The 22,968-nt window shown below is 36.7% G+C and overlaps 1 protein-coding gene across 1 annotated transcript; it reads right to left on the bottom strand.

Annotated features, from left to right (window-relative positions):
* Nucleotides 1–10,777: 10,777 nt before the first annotated feature.
* Nucleotides 10,778–11,737, bottom strand: LOC138444107 (olfactory receptor 4K2-like). Its single transcript, XM_069597435.1, has one exon. The coding sequence runs from the start codon at nt 11,735–11,737 to the stop codon at nt 10,778–10,780; it is 960 nt and encodes a 319-aa protein (XP_069453536.1).
* Between the last annotated feature and the right edge of the window lie 11,231 nt (nt 11,738–22,968).

Below are 22,968 nucleotides of genomic sequence, written 5' to 3'. Positions count from 1 at the left end.
TTTGCTTTTTCTCATACAAAAATGAGCATTTATCCCCTTCTCTTTGTTGGTCAACAACGTCATGCTAGTGCAAGAAATCATATAGTTTATGGCAGAACTGTTTTCATCATCAGTCTCAGCAGTTACTGGGTTTTGGTCATATCAAGAGTTCCTCATACAGCATAATATTTACAATGGAACATTATCAAACCAATATCCAAAATTTTGCCTCACAAGGACTCACTTTTTAGAATATTCAACTCTTGTCAGATGTAGGTATTTATTTGAGTATTAAGACATTCACATGTTTTAGGAAAGAGTGGATTTCCTTCCAGACTCTTATGATTAAGAAAAGGAGCAAATGTGAAGGTAACAACACCTGTACACTGAAATAACAGTGGAATTCTTTATTGTTGAAATAACATATTTTAGTTCAAAGGTCAGAAAAAATGCTGCAGTTTCTTGGTAAGTGAAGATGTTTGCTATTTAATATTCTGTAACCTATCTTCAATAAGAATAAGAATATTCTTTATTTCAGTCCCTATGTCCTGTAATGCGGATTAAACAATTTTAAAATAGTACAGTGAGCACTAAGAAAATTCTTATAGTCATATTCATATAGAAAGGTTCTGGAGTCATATGCACCAAATCCCATCCACTTTCCTGATCTACAGAAGATGAAACTAAGATCCAAGGACATGATAACTTTTCAAGGTCATGTTTTTTAAGGCAGAATTTAGATCACTCAGGTTTCCCTGATGGTTCAGTAGGTGAACAATCTGCCTGAACTGCAAGAGGCCTGGGTTCGATCACTGGGTCAGGAAGATCCCCTGGGGAAGGAAAGGGCAACTCATTCCAGTATTCGTGCTGGGTAAAACCCAGGGACAGAGGAACCTGGCAGGCTACAGTCCATAGGGTCGTGAAAAGTCAGACACGACTGAGCCACTAACACTTTCACTTTCTTTCTTTAGATCATTCACATACAAACTGTTTGTTTCCTAACCAGTAAGCTATCTTGGTGCCATGATATTTACTGTATCATTTTGTAATCAAATGCCATATTTTAAACATTAAGGTCCTAAAAGATCTGAGCCATTTTCCTATGCTTAAACACAGTATTTGACTTAAGAAATCTATGAAACAATGCTCCTTCAACTTAGTTGATATAGCTAATAACTAGAGACTTCTGGACAGAGAAATAACCTAGTAATATCTATTCACTTTACTGATGATGAAACTGAGAATCAGGAAATAATTTTTCCAAATTTTATACCTTTAAGATGATAGAGTCCTACCAAGAAAGTGCCTCTTCTCTTTATGTTTCTCTTCTCCTCTGTCAATCGAACAACAGCTAAATTACCTGTAAGAGCAATTTGGCTATTGTCATTCTGGGAGTTATACATAGGAAAAAATTTAATGCTTAAAATTAAATACTTGCAACCACTTATAGTTTGTTTTCCAATTATCCAGTTGGCTGGCATAGTCAAAATTTGCCTAATGTTGTATGTAATATTATATAGCTTGGGTTTAGATAAGGACAGATGTATATATTGATTGATAGATAAATAGATTGTAAAGAGTTGAATATAAAGGTAAATAGATTATTATGTGAATGGATGGGCAAATAGATGGATATGTGTATATGGGTGGGTAGATGTATAGCAAGATATAGATGGATACTTACAATAATAAAGAAATGAATATAAAGCTTAATATATTGACTCAAGTTTCTGTGTCTGTATGTTGAATGTTCAGTTCAGTTGCTCAGTCGTGTCTGATTCTTTGCGACTCCATGAATTGCAGCACACCAGGCCTCCCTGTCTATCACCAACTCCCGGAGTTCACCCAAACACATGTCCATTGAGTCGGTGATGCCATCCAGCCATCTTATCCTCTGTTATCCCCTTCTCCTCCTGCCCCCAATCCCTCCTAGCATCAGAGTCTTTTCCAATGAGTCAACTCTTCACATGAGGTGTCCAAAGTATTGGAGTTTCAGCTTTAGCATCATTCCTTCCAAAGCACACCCAGGACTGACCTCCTTTAAAATGGACTGGTTGGATCTCCTTACAGTCCAAAAAATTCTCAAAAGTCTTCTCCAACACTACAGTTCAAAAGCATCAATTCTTCGGTGCTCAGCTTTTTTCACAGTCCAACTCTCACATCCATACATGACCACTGGAAAAACCATAGCCTTGAATGTATACAACTATAAATTTCAATCGTGTTACTTTTTTAAAAATTATTTGAAAAGTTATTGGACCTGATAGAATTCAAAAGATATATTCTTACATATGCTTCTTATGATGAAGTAGAAAAAATTTATGAAAAGGCTTAATGTCACTGGGGAGATGGACTAATGAATTATGTTAGTGAAAAAAATATTTTTAAAGTCCTATAAATATTCTCTATGAACATTATGAATCTGTCTTCCCACCTTCTCAACTCTGTTAGTTAGACCAAGTCTGCAAGTTGATGGATATTCATATTTTGTTCTAATCAGTAGCATATGGTTGGCTAACCAGAGTAAGGAATGCTCCATTATTTTTTTTTTCTATGCCCAGGCTATGAATTCTTTTTTCCAGTTTAGCATCCTAACATGCACACTGCTAGAATTACAGCTAAATAAATGTCACAGGTTCCATTACATGAAACTTTGCATGTGCTCTAGAATAAGGTCCCAAGCATTAGGAATGCTACATGGAATATTAGCCCCAAAGACAAAATCTAGATAGTTGGCATAAGCACCAACCTAAGGAAGTAAGAGTAAAGAATGATCCCAGTCCCCATTCTAAGCTCTCCACTGATGGGGACTTCTCCCTCCTTGTCTCATATTTTCTATCACCAAATAGCTTTCTGAGGTGCTCTTCAATCTTTCAGTCTCATGACCATAGAGAAGAAGCCTAACTCTTAGTCCCAATAGTTCACTGTGAAAGATCAGTGTAGCAAATGATTTCCAGAAATATTGAAGCCTAGTGTATGATTCTATCTTCCCCTCCAAGAGTCATTAGCCTGATTAAAACTGTCTATGGTATTGTTCTATACAGTCATGAAATGTGATTTTTTGTTTCTCTTATTTAATTAATTGGATTTCCTATTATCTATTTACTTCTATTGAGCTTAACCTATTTCACATGTTAATTTCCAATTAGAGTCTAATAAATGAAATCAGGAGTAAATGTATTTTGAAATGTCAAAATACTTAATATTGCTCAAAAAAATTAAATGTATACATAAAACAAAATTGAGATTTGTGTTAGACTGGATGAGTGTCAAGCAATGAGCCATCAGCACCAAACTAGTTTCTTGGTCTCAAAATCCCTCTAGATGTGTTTTTCTCCCAGCAGAAAAGCCACTGCTCCTATTCAAAAACTACACTTTATAGTATTACTGTCAGAATTGAAGCAGATAAAATAGCATGTAAAACAATCCAACAGAATAGAGTCTGGCACACTGGAGAAAAAGAAAAGTTAGTGTTCAAGAGGGAGAGGAATGCAAAATGGAACTGAAGACATAATCAGGATCCAGATGATTCATATCCTACTATACGCTGTAATTGTTGTATATTCCCCAACCACATTGGTTTTTCTTCTGTAACCCATTTAATGAAGCCTGTTATATTATAAGCTTTGGGGAATAAATATTTGAGAATAAATTTATATATGTGATCTTCATAAACAGTGGAATAACAATGTCAAAATCAATATCACCATTGGGGAGACAAGTGCTAAGTGATATATGCTTCACCAGGGATGTCCAGGTTTCTTCTGTAATCCATCTTGCTCCCCTCCAGGTATTATCTGACCTTACTGTAAAGACTTTACCAACTTCTGTGTCATCCCCTCAATGAACATACACTAACATGCCGTTTGGAAATGTAGGTCTTTTCAGAGTATGGGAGCTAAAGAGATTCTGGGAAGTAGCTTCAAGGTGCAGGGTGGTTAGAAAAGAAGAGAATAAGAAGGAAAAGGGAGCCTTCTTTCCAGAAATTGCTGGGCCAGCTTACTAGTCATTGGCAAATCAACTCACCAGACAACATAAGGTTCAGTATGCATGTCAAATAAGAAGATTCAAAGATGCAGGAGATATTGGAAAGAGACAAGAAAAACCAGGATATCTTTTCTTTTGCATCTACAACAAAGTATTCAAGCACACAGTGTATATTTTACACATCCTCTTATGTACCAAAATAAGTGAAAATAAGTAAACTTCCATCAAATCACTTGACAAAACTGTAAAAAGTTCTCAAAACAGAAACTGTATAAAAACTGGCCTGTTGCTTCCAGCCTTCCCTCAGTTACCCAGTGCTTCCCCATCGTCTCTGCAATATATATCTAGCATCCCAGAGTTGATAAAAAATTATAATCAGTTGATCTAAGAAAGATATGGAACATTTTATCTTAGCCAAATTGAGAATTATAACCATAATGTGTGTGTGTGTGTGTGTGTGTGTGTGTGTGTAAGCCACTCAGTCATGTCCGACTCTTTGCGATCCCATGGGCTATAGCTCTCCAGGCTCCTCTGTCCATGGAATTCTCCAGGCAAGAATACTGGAGTGGGTTGCCATTCCCTTCCCCAGGATATCTTCCCAACCCTGGAATCAAACCCAAGTCTCCCATATAACCCTTATAGCATCTCAGAAATCTCTAAGAACTGTTCCACTTGACCTGTATTCCATTAGAAGTCAAACAACAATTATATATGCTTTTTGAGACAGTGGGCTGTACATTAAATGATACACACACTATTGACAATTTACACAATCCAGATCTAAGTGTCATCGCGTGTGTGTGTGCTCAGTCATGTCTGATTTTTTGTGACCCCATGGACTGTCGTTCACCAGGCTCCTCTGTCCACGGGATTTCCCAGGCAAGAATACTGGAGTGGGTTGCCATTTCCTTCTCCAGGGGATCTTCCTGACCCAGGGATTGAACCCGCATCTCCTATGTCTGCTGCACTGGTAGGTGGATTCTTTACCACTGAGCCAATGAGGAAAGCCCGTGTCATCATGGCCCCTTACAAGATCAAGAAGGAATGTTATCTTTTATGGAGTTGTCTTGTTGATTCTAGGAGAATGTTGCTGTTTATGGTTGAGCAGGCATTTCTGCTGATGGCGGAGGTTTGGTCAATATGTGATGCAGATACACAAAGCACAGGAGAGGAGAATATGGATACCAAAGAGCAAAGAAATTTTTTAAATGTTTTTTCACATTTTTCTTGCCTTGCCATAGAATGTGAATTTTATTTCACACCAAGGATGGTTGGATGGCATCACTGACTCGATGGACATGAGTTTGAGCAAACTGCAGGAGTTGGTGATGGACAGGGAAGTCTGGCATGCTGCAGTCCATGGAATGGCAAAGAGTTGGACACGACTGAGTGACTCAACTGAACTGAAGCTCTGGCTACTTTCTATCAACACAATCTCTTTCGACAACCACTAACGTTACATCTCATTCTCTAGAAATAGTAAACTGCATTTAGCTCCTCAGTTCACTAGCAATTTTTTTAAATTAAAAAAAAATTTGGCCATGCTGTGTGGCATGTGGGATCCTAGTTCCCTTACCATGGATTGAACCCACACCCCCTGCATTGAAAATGTAGAGTTTTAGCTACTAGACCACCAGGGAAGTCTCCCACTAGCATACTTATGCTTTTCTGCTTTTCCTATACTATTCCTTCCTTCTGACATACTTTCTTGCAACTTGGCCTTGAAATCTCAGATTCAACATCACCTCTGCAAACCTTCCTCCGACTCTGCAGGCATATTTGGACATGTCTTTTCCTAAGTCCCCATATTACTGTATACAAACTTACATCATGGCAATTATGACATTCCATTGCAATCACCTGTGTTTGTACTAGGTATAATCTCTTCGAGGTTAGGAATTATGTCTTGTTGTTTCTGTTTCCAAAGGCATAGCACTTAGACTCTGATTTTAAAAAAGAGTCAAAAGACATTTATTGGATTATCTTTACTGAGAGAAAAGATTAGGGTGTCACCTGTTTCACAAAGGCAGAAAATCTTACTTATGATAATGTCATCTTTTCTCCAGACACTAAGGCTGAAGTACTTCCACGAGAGGCCAATCCTATTCTCCAACAATGAAAGGTGCACTTGGAAGAACTAACACAGCTCTTCAATGTACAATGAAATGCAAATGGCTAAAAGCAGACAGAATCAGAACACAGAGAAAGGCATTTTTAAAAGAAGAAATATAAAAGATTTTTTGATACTTCCAATTTGGTTTAAATCCTTATTAAAGAATACTTTGCTGGAATATCAGTGTTCCTCAGTGATTCAATAAATGCTATGCTGAGAGTAAGCCATTAAATTTTGTGGCAAAATTGGATTATGTCAAAGTGGGAGCTAGAGCTGGAAAAAAAGTTATAGGCATAAAATGAAAAAGGTGCATTACACATTTTAAAATCTTTATTAAAGATCCCAAACTGCTGGGGGTAATACACATGAATGGAATGAGTTGGTACAAGATAAAACAGAGAGATGAGCTCTCTAGTACTCACCTGATCTGGAAACTCTGCTACAGCTTAGAATTCTGGTCCAGTGCTATATGGCTTAAGATTTTGGTTTTTTGTTTTGTTTTATCTCATTTTTAAGACAAGGTATCAAACTGTATTTTCTTGTGAAATTTCTCACTATCTAATTGACACTCCAATACTTTGGTCACCTGATGCAAAGAACTGACTCATTGGAAACAACCCTGATGCTGGGAAAGATTGAGGGCAAGAGAAGGGGTGATAGAAAATGAAATAATTGGATGGCATCATTGACTCAATGGACATGAGTTTGAACAAACTCCGGGAAATAGTAAAGAACATGGAAGCCTGGAGTGCTGTATACCATGGGGTCACAAAGAGTCAGACGTGACTTAGCAACTGTACAACAACAACAAATTGGATTAATTATTCTGATTTCTTTATAAACCTTTGAGGGAAGACAAAATATGGTGGGAATCCAAACATTTGCAACTTGCTAACTCTACTTAAAGAACAATGAGAAAACTAAGTTAGAGAGGTTAATTAAATTACCCCAAACTGCAAGACTAGTAAGTGGCGTAGAGCTGAATTTAGACTAGAAAATCTGGCTTTAATGATGATACTCACAATACCCACTCTAGGGGTTCCCTAGAACCCCTATGTATGTGTGTATGTGTGCAATTATACTGAAATGTAGTTATCAAAATATGCTTTGAGGACACAGTTTGGGGTTTAACCAATTTCACAGGAATGGGATCTACCCCCCAGAAATGCCCAAGTAGAGCTAGATATTCACCTTATAGCTTCAGGGATATCTTAATCATATGAAATGGCTAACATTATCCCATAATTTTATGGTTCCAATTTTAGCAACTTTTTTCCAGTGGTCATGTATGGATGTGAGAGTTGGACTATAAAGAAACTGAGGGCCAAGAATTGATGCTTTTGAACTGTGGTGTTGGAGAAGACTCTTGAGAGTCCCTTGGACTGCAAGGAGATCAAATCAGTGAATCCTAAAGGAAATCAGTCCTGAATATTGATCTAAAGGACTGATGTTGAAGCTGAAGCTCCAATACTTTGGCACTTGATGCAAAGAACTGATTCATTGGAAAAGACCCTGATGCTGAGCATTGAAAGCAGGAGGAAAAGGGGACAACAGAGGATGAGATGGTTGGATGGCATCACTAACTCGATGGACATGAGTTTGAGCAAGCTCTGGGAGTTGGTGATGGACAGGGATGCCTGGTGTGCTGCAGTCCATGGGGCTGCAAAAAGTCAGACACAACTGAGCAACTGAACTGAACTGAATTTTAACAGTACCATATCTTCACACAAACAGTTCTGTCTTTGAAAATCTATCATATTGCTACATGAACAGTTCCCTTATACTTTTGTAAATCTGGACAAAGTCTTTCTATTGTTGAAACATTTAATAATGTGCTATATATAAAATGAATGGATGATTGTAGCCATCCATTCCCCAGTTAATATTTTAATACATCCTGGTATATATGACTATAAAGAATTTCATTACTATTTTTTGGATATAAGTTGAAGAGATAAACATGTGAATAACATTGTATTGCTTTTTAATCATATACTTTCTATTTAAAAACATTAAAAAACACTCTATTTAAAAAGTCAGATATACTCTATTTAAAAACAACAGCACACTGGCCTATTGAACATTGTGTATTCATTATTTTTTCCTTGCATGCAATCTTGGACTATATTTCAACTTAAGAAAGCCTATGTTTTGAAAAACATAGATGTAAAGGGACAACTTTATTTACAGAAATACATCAAAGATTAATAATTGGCACAAATCCAATATTTTAACATTAGTTAATATTAAGTTAATTGACACATGCTATTACAGTATTAAAACCATGGCTTTAAGTTCAAGTAGGCACAACTATTTATATTTCAGTAACCCTGAAGTTTTAATCATGTTTAAAACAACAGCAACAATAATAGTATAGTTAGTATTTATAAACCCTTTTGAGTGCTAAGCACTGCTGGTTCTATGTATATGTGTTTTGATTTTCACAACATCCCGAGTGGTTAAATATACCATAAAATGCCCAAATCTTATAATGAAGAAATTGAGTTTTAGAAACATCAAAAATAAATACTCAGAGTTGCACAAGAAATAAACTGATGGAACTGGAATTCAACCTACAACAGATGGAACCTATCTGCTGCTAAATATACGTCCCTCAAAGACAGAGAAACAGATCTTGTACTTTAATGGATCTCCAGCACCCAATAAGGGCCTTAAGCAGAGTAGATACTCAACAAATGATTATTGAATTAAAATGAAAGTTTTAGACCTGAGGTTTATATTTAAAAATAAAGATGATAATTTTTGCTAAAGAATGTACATGAGGCAAAAGTATATTTCTACCTTAACCTTTTTTCATTTGTCTAACTGACTTTGAAGCAAGAAGGAAGAATTTATGATTTGGTTAAATTTAACAGTATTTCAAATTAAAAATGTGATTTCATACCTAGTCAAAATGCTACATTTGTCCCTAAACTGCACATTAATTAACTTCAGATATTAAATATTTGGCTTGGTTTATGTTGAAGCATGTTGAAACATTAAAAGTCTGAGATAAATGAAAGAAACTATTAAGCCACTTCTTTCTTTGCAAGGCAGGGGCTTGTGTTTTCCTCCTGGAACTTACAAACTGTCATAATCCATGATGACAAATTGTTTCCTGAAGTCTTTTCATATACCTCAGTCAACTCAGGGAGATGCAACCTATGAGTATGTTATTCAGAGAAATCTCAAAGTATTAGGCAATTTTATCTAGTTTTTCCATGCCACCCCCTTTTAGCAGTGGAAAACTGGAAAGTGTTTCATTGTTTTTCTGCTGTACATCTTAAGCCACAATATTACAGACATCCTAAAACTGAATATCAAGTTTTGTGTTTGACAAATAGTGGTTAGACCTCACAGTTGTTCTTCAAATACGTACTTATTAAAAATGAAGTACAATTTAGATAGAAGTCTACCTTGGTAAGAAGAAGAAAGGAAATGACACTTTTAGAAAACATTTTGTCCATTTTTCACAAAATATAGTTACAACAGGCAATTACATTTATTATCCTCACGTTAGAGATTAAAAAAGGAATAAAGAGGTAAAGTGACTCTCCCAGGATAACACAACTAGGAAATGACAGATCCAAGATCTAATTCTAAGTCTCATGTATGTTTAGAGCAATGAGCTTTGCTGCTTAATGGTGATTCAGCCTCTAGCTTTATGGATTCTCTAGACTTTAGATTCTTCAACTGTGAGGGAAATTGATTGACCAGCTGATTTTCAAAGCCTTTATTGTAATAAAAAAAATATTCAACATAATATTTAATATACCAAATTAGGAAGAATTGTGCCATATATTTCTTAAATAATTACCATCTTTTCTTCCCACAGGCTACCTTATATTGTATACTCACTCTGAGACTAATAATAATGGGGATAATTTATTTGGAAATGAAAAATTTATCATTAATTTAATAATTTATAATTTTTCAAACATTTAGTCTGGGGTATTAATAAATTCATCAGATCTATGATAGCAAGCCAGGTTTTGAAAGCCAACCATATTTGAGTAGTTTACTTTCCATGGTTTAAACTTTACAATTGATGTTTGATTAATTATTTGCTATATCAAGTGTGATAGTGATCTATATACTTATTAAGAAAAGGTATTATTAAATCTTGTATCCTCTGAATGGTTCTCTTTTGTTCAAAGTTGACTCAGAACTCAAACAGTCGGATCCACTGAGTCAAGATTGTTCAACAATATTCAAAAGAGCTTCTTCATAATATAAATTTTCCACAAAAATATTCCAAAGCCATGAAAAGACCTATTATGCCCAACATTCTTAATTTAAGTTCTGCAAGTGGACAGCGTCAGAATACCACAACACTTTGAAACTGAATGAGAATGTTCTGGGTTAAAAGACAAAAGAGCAATATTTTATCTCAGGCTTCTCTAAGAACCTTGATCTATGTTTGTAGAATTCAGAAATCTATGATTTCACAATTTTGATAACATGTGCATTTTTCCATAAAGATAACCTACACATTTAAACAGATTTTCAAATGGATCCATAATTGCAAAAGACTTGCAAACGTTGTACTAACATTTAGGCATGATCTTTCACATCTCTCGATTTTAACTTCTGATTTTCATGAATTTAGACTAAATGACTTGAAAGATTCTAACTTTAATTTTCCATTGTTCTGAGAACAAAACTGATGATACTAAATCTCAGATAGGAGATCTCTGCTCATTGTACTGAATATATTGGAGTAGTTTTCCCAAGATTTAAATATTGGTTACTTAGTTTCTTCTTCACAGCTGTTTTCACTTCCTGGTTTCTCAGAGTATAGATAAGTGGATTCAGAAAAGGGGTAAAGATGGTGTAGAAAACAGAGAGAACTTTGTCCACCAGGAAGTCTGTGAAAGGCCACACATAGATAAATACGCAAGGCCCAAAGAACATCAACACAACTACGAAATGTGCAGTGCAGGTAGAAAAAGCCTTAGAGGATCTAGTGGAGGAGTGGTCCTTGATAGTGACCAGAACAGTGATGTAGGAAGTCAGCAAAAGCAGAAAACTTACAAGAGCAATCACACCACTGGTTGAAATCATGAAGATTCCAAGAACATATATGTCTATACATGCCAGCTGGATGACCAAAGGAAGGTCACAGAAGAAACTGTCCACAACATTGGGACCACAAAAGGGTAAATAGAGGGTGAAAGCTAACTGGCTCGTTGTATGCAAGAAGCCCACTGTCCAAGAAGTTGCCACAAGCCCAAAACATACTCTTTGGCTCATAATTGATGAATAACGGAGAGGTTTGCATATGGCAATGTACCTGTCAAAAGACATGGAGATGAGCAGCACAATTTCAGTCCCAGTGAAGAGGTGCAAAAAGAAGATCTGAGAAATGCATCCCTCAAAGGAGATGGTCTTGTGCTGAGCAAAGAAGTCCACGATCATCTTTGGAGTGGCAAAGGAAGACAGACATATGTCGATGAGAGACAGGTTGCTGAGCAGGAAGTACATGGGGGAGTGAAGGTGTGGAGTGGACAGTACCGTGAGCAAAATCAGGCAATTGCCCAACATGGTCATTAAGTAGAAAACAGAAAACATCACAAAAAGGAAAATCTGGAGCTGAGGAGAATCAGTAAGTCCCAGTAACACAAATTCAGACACTCTGGAATGGTTGACTCCCTCCATTGGTCTGCAGGCTCTCGTCTATGATGACAAAATGGTACACAGTGACAGTTTGAAAATGCAATACTTGTACAATTACACATGAAGGAGTTATAATATCAGTTAATAATTCACTAGAATATTGATTACCTAAAATCTAACTACCAACTATCTCAGTAAATATTTTTCTTTTTGGAACCTATTAACAATCTGTGTCAGATGTCACTACAAATGGAAAACTTCTTGATTTGATCACTATCAAGTACATGGTGGATTATACTCATCACATACCCATACAGAAATATTCTTTTCTGAATACTGGCTAAGGAGTTACATAATCCATAGTTACAGAGGAAGATTACAGTAAGTGATTGTGTTATACTTAACAAGTAAGGTAAATAAAAATTTTAATGGGGGTGAAACTCTCAAAGTTTTCTGTTAAACCAAAAAAATGAAATTTATGTTTGATCCACTATTGTTAAAGCACTGGATTTAAATAACAGTTTAATGTAGTGATTTTAGGAAGCCTATTTCTTATCCTATAAGGATGATAAATGATTTTTCCTTTAAGAAAACTTACGTTTTCTCAGCTACAAAAAATTACTCTTTCTTTCTAATTTTATTCATACATTTTCAAATTGTTTTGTTAGGATTGATAAGTACAAATTTAACTATTAATATATAAATGACTAATTTCTTAATTCTGTAAAATTACAGATGATCAAAATGCCTACCTATAACATATGAGTTATTCTCAAATTTTTTATGTTATGATCTCATAGAAACATTTTTTTTAAAAGAAGAGAAAACCCCTTCTCTATTTCTCCACATGTTACTCAAACAAAGCTAAATTTTTAGACTAGAAAAAGAAGAAAGAAAAATTCTAGGCCAAATCCATGAAATATATGGATACAAGATGAGTATCAAGGTTTTTGTAGTACCAGCATGTAAGATCCTCAAAGCCAAACAAAGCAAGCAAACAAAAAAACCCACATTGATGATGGTACATCAAAGTGACACCAGAGGCAACTGAAGGAAAAAAAAGATTATTTAAAGACAGACTCATGTTTCAAAATTGATTTTTTGATTTACAGCAGATTGCAAATTCTACAAATACCTCCTGTGACCTTATGTTTTCCCATATTGGAAGAAAATCTGGCTTCATCCTCATTTACTTGCAAATATTCAAATTATCCTGTCAGTGTTGATAAATATTTTAGGTTTGTCAGAGAACAATATTCCACAAATCTGAAAACTGAGCTATGGGAAAGTCATTAAGAGGGTTAAAGTGTTCTTAACCTGCTGTGTGACTTTGCTCATACCTTAGTAGCCTCTCTAAGATTTTACCACTTTACCTATGAGAATTCAATTAGATAGTCCTTATAAAGCATGAAGCATATGTCCTGGGCAACATTCAATAATTATCTAGTTTTCAAAATTCAGTACTGCTCAGAAATAATCAGCTTGTTTTATTTCATGAATAGTAATAATAATAATTTTAGTAAAAATATTATCTTAATATCAATTCAATGATTTAGAAAAGGATATGGGCTTCCAAAATCATTTCATCTTTTTGAGGTTAAATTACTTCTTATAAAAATTATCTAAATATCTTGATATATTAAAGACTAAAATTTCTCAGTCTCAGATATTTGAATATTTCTTCCATTTCCCTGATTGAATGATGCAATTAGTTATGAGAACACAAAAATTATTGTGTACAATAATAATATTGTGTACAATAATTAAATAAATAAATAATTAAATAATTAAATAAATCTTAATTTAGATTTATATTCATATATAATGAATATGTTGTGTATTCATTGCCTGGGAAATCCCACAGACAGAGAAGCCTGATGGGCTATAGTCCATGGGGTCGCAAAGAGTCAGACATGACTGAAGCAGCTAATACACACACACATACATATTGTAATTAAATAAACAGTTGTCAGTTTTTTTCGTCCTTTCATGTTCAGAAGGAACTCTAAAGGCCTCTCTAAAACCTGATTAATTGAGTCACCCATCTTTATGTCTTCATATATGTGTATGTGTGTACGTTTGTGTGTGTGTGTGTATTTCCTTTACTACTGTATTACTTTTGACTTACACGGTTATTAAATGAAAATAGTATGTTACCTGAGGAACATGAATTACAATTGCTTCTCAAGGTCCTTATATTATTTCTGGCTTTTAATCTACCAGCTGTGCATCAGAAACCAAAAATATCATATCCTTCAAGATTCATAAGCCTACTGAATCACCGTAGTCGTTAGTAAGCATGAGAAGCCTAGAAGCGTGTATATATATTTTCTCCAGTCTTGCTACAAAAGCCACTAAAAATCAGAGACATCTAGGAAGATCACAGATTAGGCACTACAATCTGCTTGCAGTGGGAGTTATTAATACGTTGAGCTGACTTTTCCCAATGTTGCAAGAAAAGCTGTGAAGTGTATCTTTGCTATTTAGTGCAGGCTGACATTCATGATGAAGCAGTTTTGATTAGAGAAAAAGCACAACTGGGACTGGTCTTTAGAAGACCTTTGAGCAATCATTTAAGGAGCAAAACATTGCTCCTTTAATTACAGAAATATTCTCACCTTTATGCCCCAGTGTTCAATATCACAATATTGGAAAATCTCTCTTTTGAACTAAGGTGCTTTGTCACCTGCATACTCTTGCTTACTTGAAGAATCATATAAAGAAAGAATCCTGCATTAAAGTTTCTGACAGGACATTGAAAATTAGTACAGGCTAATAATATAATGATAGCTGCTACTCAGGTGGATAAAATCTGGGGAAGGAGAAGTTGGAAAGCTCAAAGTAACTGGAAGAAGTGAAGGCAGGTAACTTGCAATAGCCTAGAAGAATGGTGTAAGAATTAAATTACACAAATAAACATAAAGCATTCAGTAGAATGCCTGGCACAGAGAAAATGATTAATAAAATATGGTGGCAAGAATAGCAGAGGTGATTCGAATTATTAACATAATTTTTTGAAATATTTATGACATAGAATTCAGGATGATACTAGCTGTGGAATCTCAACCCTAAACTATAACTTAGGGTCTGGCTATATTTACTTGAAGGTCAATCATTCATCTGCAATTTGCTCTCCAAACACAATCTTCTTTCCAAATTTCTTCAGTGATTTGAACTGTTCACAATTACCATAGCTAGCTTACATTCCTCATAAGACAAGCAATAGAGCCCAAGAGAATCTTCCCTAGCTGACCACATTCTTTGCAATCTTTGAAATACAAAAAAAAAAAGAAGAAGAAGAAGAAACTTTGTTTTTAAGATATTTTTGTTCTATTTCTGTTCTGTAAAAAGAAATAAAGAAAATGACTTAAAAAAAAAAAAAGCCAACCAACATAACAGTTGCAAAGTTTCAGTAAATCCAAAATGTTTGCTCTGGTTTAAAACAAAAGAAAAGTGCATATAATTATCACTGGTGTTATCCTGGAAAAGATAAGAGGATTAACAGAAACAAATAATAGAAATAAAAGTTAGTTTAGGGCTTCCCAGATGGTGCTAGTGGTAAAGAACCCGCCTGCCAATGCAGGAGATGTAAGAGACAAGGGTCCGATCCCTGGATCGGGAAGATCCCCTGGAGAAGGGTATGGCAACCCACTCCAGTATTCTTGCCTGGAGAATCTGATCGACAGAGAAGCCTGGCAGGCTATAGCTTATTGGGACGCAGAGTCAGACACGACTGAAGAGATTTCATGCATGCCAAAAGAGCACTGGAGTTTGGGGGCATAATGAAAGTTTTCTGTATCTTGGTTGTTCTGGTGATTACATGAATCTATATCTGTTAAAACTCATAGAACTGCATACCAAGAGGAAAAAAAAAAACAATTTTATATTAAATCATTTGCAAAGTAGAATTTTGAAAAGCAAAACCAAATAATTCTGTACAGTGACTAGTTACAAAATAAAGAAAACCAATATCTTTGTTATAAAACAATTACTTGTTAAAGTATATCATTAAAAAAGAGTCTATTTAGATGAGCAATAGGATATATAAGGTAACTAGGAATAATACTGGGAGAAGGCAATGGCACCCCACTCCAGTACTCTTGCCTGGAAAATCCCATGGACGGAGGAGCCTGGTAGGCTGCAATCCATGGGGTCGCTAAGAGTCGGGCACGACTGAGCAACTTCACTTTCACTTTTCATTTTCATGCATTGGAGAAGGAAATGGCTACCCACTCCAGTATTCTTGGCCTAGAGAATCCCAGGGACAGGGAGCCTGGTGGGCTGCCATCTATGGGGTCGCACAGTCAGACACTACTGAAGAGACTTAGCAGCAGCAGCAGCAGCAGGAATAATACTAATCAGAAATTCATCTCTTTTGCAAGAGCTTGTGTTATTGGAAGGAGAAACACAATACTCTTTAGTACATAAATTTCAATAAACTCTAAGTGTTTCTTTGACTTAAAATATTATTCAGAATTTTTCTAGGGGTAAATCATGTGAAAATTTTGGCTTAAAGCTCAACATTCAGAAAACTAAATCATGGCATCTGGTCCCATCACTTCATGGCAAATAGATGGGGAAACAGTGGAAACAGTGTCAGACTTTATTTTGGGGGGCTCCAAAGTCACTGCAGATGGTGATTGCAGCCATGAAATTAAAAGACGCTTACTCCTTGGAAGAAAAATTATGACCAACCTACATGCTGCTAAGTCGCGTCAGTCGTGTCCGACTCTGTGTGACCCCACAGACGGCAGCCCAACAGGCTCCTCCGTCCCTGGGATTCTCCAGGCAAGAACACTAGAGTGGGTTGCCATTTCCTTCTCCAGTCATGAAAATGAAAAGTGAAAGTGAAGTCACTCAGTCATGTCCAACTGCCAGAGACCCCATGGACTGCAGCCTACCAGGCTTCTCTATCCACGGGATTTTCCAGGCAAGAGTACTGGATTGGGGTGCCATTGCCTTCTCCGACCAACCTAGATAGCATATTCAAAAGCAGAGACATTACTTTGCCAACAAAGGCCCATCTAGTCAAGGCTATGGTTTTTCCTGTGGTCATGTATGGATGTGAGAGTTGGACTGTGAAGAAGGCTGAGCGCCGAAGAATTGATGCTTTTGAACTGTGGTGTTGGAGAAGACTCTTGAGAGTCCCTTGGACTGCAAGGAGATCCAACCAGTCCATTCTGAAGGAGATCAGCCCTGGGTGTTCTTTGGAAGGACTGATGCTAAAGCTGAAACTCCAGTACTTTGGCCACCTCATGCAAAGAGTTGACTCATTGGAAAAGACTTTGATGCTGGGAGGGATTGGGGGCAGGAGGAGAAGGGGACAACAGAGGATGAGATGGCTGGATGGCATCACCGACTCAATGGACATGAGTTTGAGTGAACTCTGGGAGTTGGTGATGGGCAGGGAGGCCTGGCATACTGCAGTTCATGGAGTCGCAAAGAGTCGGACACAACTGAGCGACTGAACTGAACTGAACTTAAATCATGTGAAAATAGTCAGGAAGTAGAAATAGTATTTCTAATATGCAAAGTACTATAAAGTAATGGTATTTAAATAATATGGAAACAGCATGGAGTACAACAAACTAATGTAAAGGATCTAAGAGTATAAAAAATAGATAGACACCTGAAGATATGTAAGAATTTATAACATTATAATCTTTATAGTATTATAACCTTTCTTGCCAAAAGGGACTTTATATTTTACCTCAATTTTTAGAAAACATTTTAAGGAAAAAATGCATTTAATTAATAGACATTGATTGCAATAGTACACATTGAAAGCTATAATAAATATGATACTTTTGTTTTTTCTAAATAGTAAATCTGTAAAATAAACTGAGTCCTACTCTTAGAAACAGCAAAGAATTCCATATTTTGTTGGTAGAAAATTAAATCAAAAGAATTTCACTATATATCCAAATTTATACCTTGTGACCTAGTAAATTCTAAATATAAAAATAAAAGAATAAAAATTCTAAATATACAAATGTAGAAGATTATTTAAATAAATAATAACAAGTGGTAACTGAATAATTCACAGTCATTTGAGTATTGTGATCTATATTTACTTATTTAAAACATGCCTATAATATTAAGAGAAAAGGACAAATTATAAACTATATATATAATATGACCCAATTTTTATAAAAATAATAATGTGTTTATACATGTAAAACTGACAAAATGTTAATATTAGATGTTTCTGCATAATGGAATTACATGAATTTTCATATTATTCTTTATTAATTTGATATTTACAAGCACCTTCTTTGTGCTAGTCAGTAGTCAAAACAAACCAATTTTTGCTTTGATGGATGTTACATACCATAGCGGAAAAAGACAGACTATAAAAGAAACATGTGCAACATATGTCCTGTTAAAAAGTAATAAGTGCTATGAACAAAAGCAATGCAGGAAAGATGGGCAGGGACTGTTCTGGGAGTGGGTGCTCAGGGACGGTGTTACACAAAAGGTGGCCTTTGAGGACAGGTCAAATATGAGGAAATTATATAGTAAGGCTTGGCAGTATCTTGGAAAATTACATCCAGACAAAGGAAACATCAAGTCGAAGTTACTGGGGTGGGATTGGGACGGGTGGGCTGACATAGCCCAGGATCAGGAGGCCAGGACAACTGAACAGAAGGATTGAGATGGGTTGCATTAGAATAAGGGGTCAGAGTAGAAAGGAGTAGGAGTTGGGGCTTACGGATACGGTCCTATGGACATTTATAGATCACAAGGAAAGACTTAGCTCTTTAACAGAGAAGTCATCAAGGGTTTTGAGAAGACAGAGATGATGTGACTATATTTTAACCAGATCATTCTGGATGCTCTGCTGACAATAAAATAAACTGGGGCAAAAACAGAAGACCAATAAAGAGGCTACAACTATAATATAGGCAAGAGATGATGGTGGTTTGGGCATAGGTGGTAGATTTGAGAGAGAGATGATGTCATCTGGCAGTTTCATGATGACAGCGCTAATCCAAGCTTGTTAATGGACTGGATGTGGAATATGAGAGAAAATATTCCTAAAATATTACAAATCTTAGATTTGGGGCCAGAGACTGGACAAATTGGGTTGTGGGGTGGAGAGAGGGGTGTGGTGAACAGCATGAGTCAGTCTGGAATGTCATGCATGGGGTGAAACAGGACTTGAAAGCAGAGCTGTGGCAGGGGCACAGGCTTCTGGGGAGAGGAGCCTAGCATTCATGAGAAAGGTAAGTACAAAGATTATCGATAGATAGATAGGACTTCAAGCCAGGAAAGCTGGGTAGCTAAGGAGAAGCTCTCAAAGAAGAATGAAGGAGCAGCTGGTGACGTTCGGGGGAGACAAGAAAAATGGAGGGCGCTGGGAAGGCAGTGGTCCACTGTGTTAGATGATATTCAGAGGTCAGACACAATGAGACCTGACTAACAATCATTGCTATCACTGGTGATCATGACAAAAGTTATTTTATTGGCATAACTGGGTGAGTTGAAAAGGAAAAACATTGGAAGCAGAGAGTATGAACAAGCCAGACTGAGAAGATGAAAACCACATAGTTATGGTTCCAGCTGTGTGGCATTCTGTGCACAGCAAAACTATAGAGGTTGTAAAAAGGTCGGTGGCTGTCAGGGGCTTGATGGGAGAAGGAAGAGAGGCAGGGATGAATAGGTGGAACACGGGATTTTTAAGGCAACAAAACTACTCTACATGATCCCGTAAATGATGAATAGATGAAATGTATTTGTCGGAATTCATAGAACTGCAGAGAAACTGCGAACTCTAATATAAACTATGGATTTTATTTTAAAACAATGTATCAGTATTGGTTCATCAGTTGTTGCAGATGTACCACAGTAATGCAAGATATTAATGGGAAAAAAGTATTTATAGATGATATATAGAAACACCTATGATATATAGGTGATATATAGAAACTCTGTATTTTCTGCTCAACTTTACTATAAATATAAAGCTGCTCTTTAAAAGTTAGTCTATAAATATTTCTAAACCACTCTTGAGCTTGGCTCTAATCAGGAAGAAAAAATGTGATAAGGTGTGAAAGGAGAAAGCTGACAAAAAGATTTTATTTAAGATCAAAGAAACATATGACAAGGGGATGCAATAGGGAGGAAAAAGTTAATGGTTCAGAAGAGAGAAAGGAGTAATGATCCTTTGTAGGAAAGAGGGAATGGAGTCTGATGCACAGATGAAGGAATCAACTTTTGTAGGAAAAGCATCAGTTCACCCAGTCTCAGGAGAGATGCAGGAATGTGAGTAGATATAAAGGTAGACGTGAACCGTGAACTCCCTGATGTTCAAGCTGTTTTTAGAAAAGGCAGAGGAACCAGAGATCAAATTGCCAACATCCGCTGGATCATGGAAAAAGCAAGAGAGTTCCAGAAAAACATCTATTTCTGCTTTATTGACTATGTCAAAGCCTTTGACTGTGTGGATCACAATAAACCGTGGAAAATTCGGAGAGAGATGAGAATACCAGACCACCTGACCTGCCTCTTGAGAAGCCTGTATGCAGGTCAGGAAGCAACAGTTAGAACTGGACATGGAACAACAGACTGGCTCCAAATAGGAAAAGGAGTACGTCAAGGCTGTATATTGTCACCCTGCTTATTTAACTTCTAGGCAGAGTACATCATGAGAAACGCTGGACTGGAAGAAGCACAAGCTGGAATCAAGATTGCCGGGAGAAATATCAATAACCTCAGATATGCAGATGACACCACCCTTATGGCAGAAAGTGAAGAGGAACTAAAAGGCCTCTTGATTAAAGTGAAAGAGGAGAGCGAAAAAGTTGGCTTAAAGCTCAACATTCAGAAAACGAAGATCATGCCATCTGGTCCCATCACTCCATGGTAAATAGATGGGGAAACCGTAGAAACAGTGTCAGACTTTATTTTGGAGGGCTCCAAAATCACTGCAGATAGTGATTGCAGCCATGAAATTAAAAGACGCTTACTCCTTGGAAGAAAAGTTATGAGCAACCTAGATAGTATATTCAAAAGCAGAGACATTACTTTGCCGACTAAGGTTCGTCTAGTCAAGGCTATGGTTTTTCCTGTGGTCATGTATGGATGTGAGAGTTGGACTGTGAAGAAGGCTGAGTGCCGAAGAATTGATGCTTTTGAACTGTGGTGTTGGAGAAGACTCTTGAGAGTGCCTTGGACTGCAAGGAGATCCAACCAGTCCATTCTGAAGGAGATCAGCCCTGGGATTTCTTTGGAAGGAATGGTGCTAAAGCTGAAACTCCAGTACTTTGGACACCTCATGCAAAGAGTTGACTCACTGGAAAAGACTCTGATGCTGGGAGGGATTGGGGGCAGGACGAGAAGGGGACGACTGAGGATGAGATGGCTGAATGGCATCACGGACTCGATGGACATGAGTCTGAGTGAACTCCGGGAGATGGTGATGGACAGGGAGGCCTGGCATGCTGCGATTCATGGGATCGCAAAGAGTCAGACACAACTGAGCGACTGAACTGAACTGAACTGAACTGTGCTGTGTAGTGTTTAATCACTCAGTGTTGTGTGACTTTGTGACTCCATGCACTGTAGCCCGCCAAGCTCCTCTGTCCATGGGGATTCCCTAGGGAAGAATACTGGAGTGCTTTGCCATGCCCTACTCCAGGGGATCTTCCCAACCCAGGAATCGAACCCAGATCTCCTGCATTGCAGGCAGATTCTTTACCAGCTGAGCCACAAGGGAAGCCCAAGAACATGGTCTCCTGCATTGCAGGCAGATTCTTTACCAACTGAGCTATCAGGGATAGAGAGTAGGATTGAGAAGGAGAAATTTCAGAAAAGAAATGCTGTTTTCCATAATATGCATATTTTACCATGTGTGTGATTTGTATTCATTTTAAATCATATTTATATTAAATCACAAACAATTTTGATTATTTTTAAAGAAAATATAAAAATTAATCCCATGCATTTTGGTTCCAGGTTTGTTTTGGATGCTACCCGTTCAGTTGGTTAAGCCATTGGCAGAGAGGCGGTACCAGGAGAGGCTTCTGTTATCTAGGGGAGAACTGATAAGCACACAGTGGCTGTGGATCATCATCTTGACCCTGGTCCTAGGCTAACATGGTGGTATTTTTCAGACAACAGATGACAACAGTTGTAGCAAGAACAGCTCTTTTTGTAGTCTAGATCTCCTGTGCTGTTCTGGGAGTCATTTCTGGATATCCAGTCTATAATCTGTTCTTCCAAGCTTTGAAACTGTTTCATAAGCATGTAATTCTCTATATTAAATCATTTTTAAGTAATTAGAATGCAATAGATTCCTGATTGATGCACCAAAGAAGTATCAGGGCCACACTCAGTGTGAAGTCAATTATGGATGAGATCAATAAACAGTTAGCAGTCATAAATATCTGATAGGACTAATTATGAAGTCATGGCAAAAAAGACAGTGAAATGTTTTCATGACTTTTTTCATATGAAAATGACCTGCTTTATTTGCCTTCCTCTTTGTGATTATTGAAGAAAAATTTACAGTTTAATTTCTTTTGAAGATATAAACATAACATTTCCCTTTTAATAATATTTTCAACTCTTTGATATCTTCAGAATCTTGAGTTTACAGACCTGAATCACTTTTGAGCCATACTAGAGAAATTACTCTGCTGTTTAGAATGGATTCTTATTATAATTATTTTAAAATGAAGCTCTTTATATTCATTTCATAGACCCTGTCTATGTGCTGGACATTGTCAGTATCTCCAACATGAATGCTAACCGTTTATACAGTCACTTATTATATCCCAGTCAATTTGACCTTTGCTGTGATCGTCAAATATACCAAGTTCATTACTGTCTTTAGATTTTTGCCATACCTGTTCCGTCTGCTTGGAAGGCTCTGCCTGCCCGTGTTTGCACAATTGGCATATTCAGTTTATCCAGATATCACCCAAAACATCACCTCCTTTAAAGGAACTACTTCAAGACTAAAAGTAAATTCACTGCCCCCATCTCACACTTGCTATAGAATATTTTGCTTTTGTTTTTAGTACCTTCAGGGATATATATCTTCTTGAAACTATACTGTTTATTTTCTACATTATTGGCTGTCTATTCCTACTAGATTGTAACTTCAGAGAACAGCGACTTTACCAGCCTCAGTAGTAGCTCTTTCTCCCAGGGCCTAGTACAGTCTCCACAAATGGGAGGTGATCAATAAAAGTAGTGTTTGATAATGAATACCTTCATTTCATATGAAATTCTCCAGTCATTATTTTCATATACATTTCTCCTACTTT

The sequence above is a fragment of the Ovis canadensis genome, chromosome 7 (genome assembly GCF_042477335.2).
Source record: "Ovis canadensis isolate MfBH-ARS-UI-01 breed Bighorn chromosome 7, ARS-UI_OviCan_v2, whole genome shotgun sequence".
Taxonomy (NCBI): domain Eukaryota; kingdom Metazoa; phylum Chordata; class Mammalia; order Artiodactyla; family Bovidae; genus Ovis; species Ovis canadensis.
This window is presented reverse-complemented; position numbering and strand designations above follow the sequence as displayed.

Bases quoted from the DNA above. Each gene is read 5' to 3' on its own strand.
- LOC138444107 (XM_069597435.1), bottom strand. From the start codon at position 11,737: ATGGAGGGAGTCAACCATTCCAGAGTGTCTGAATTTGTGTTACTGGGA.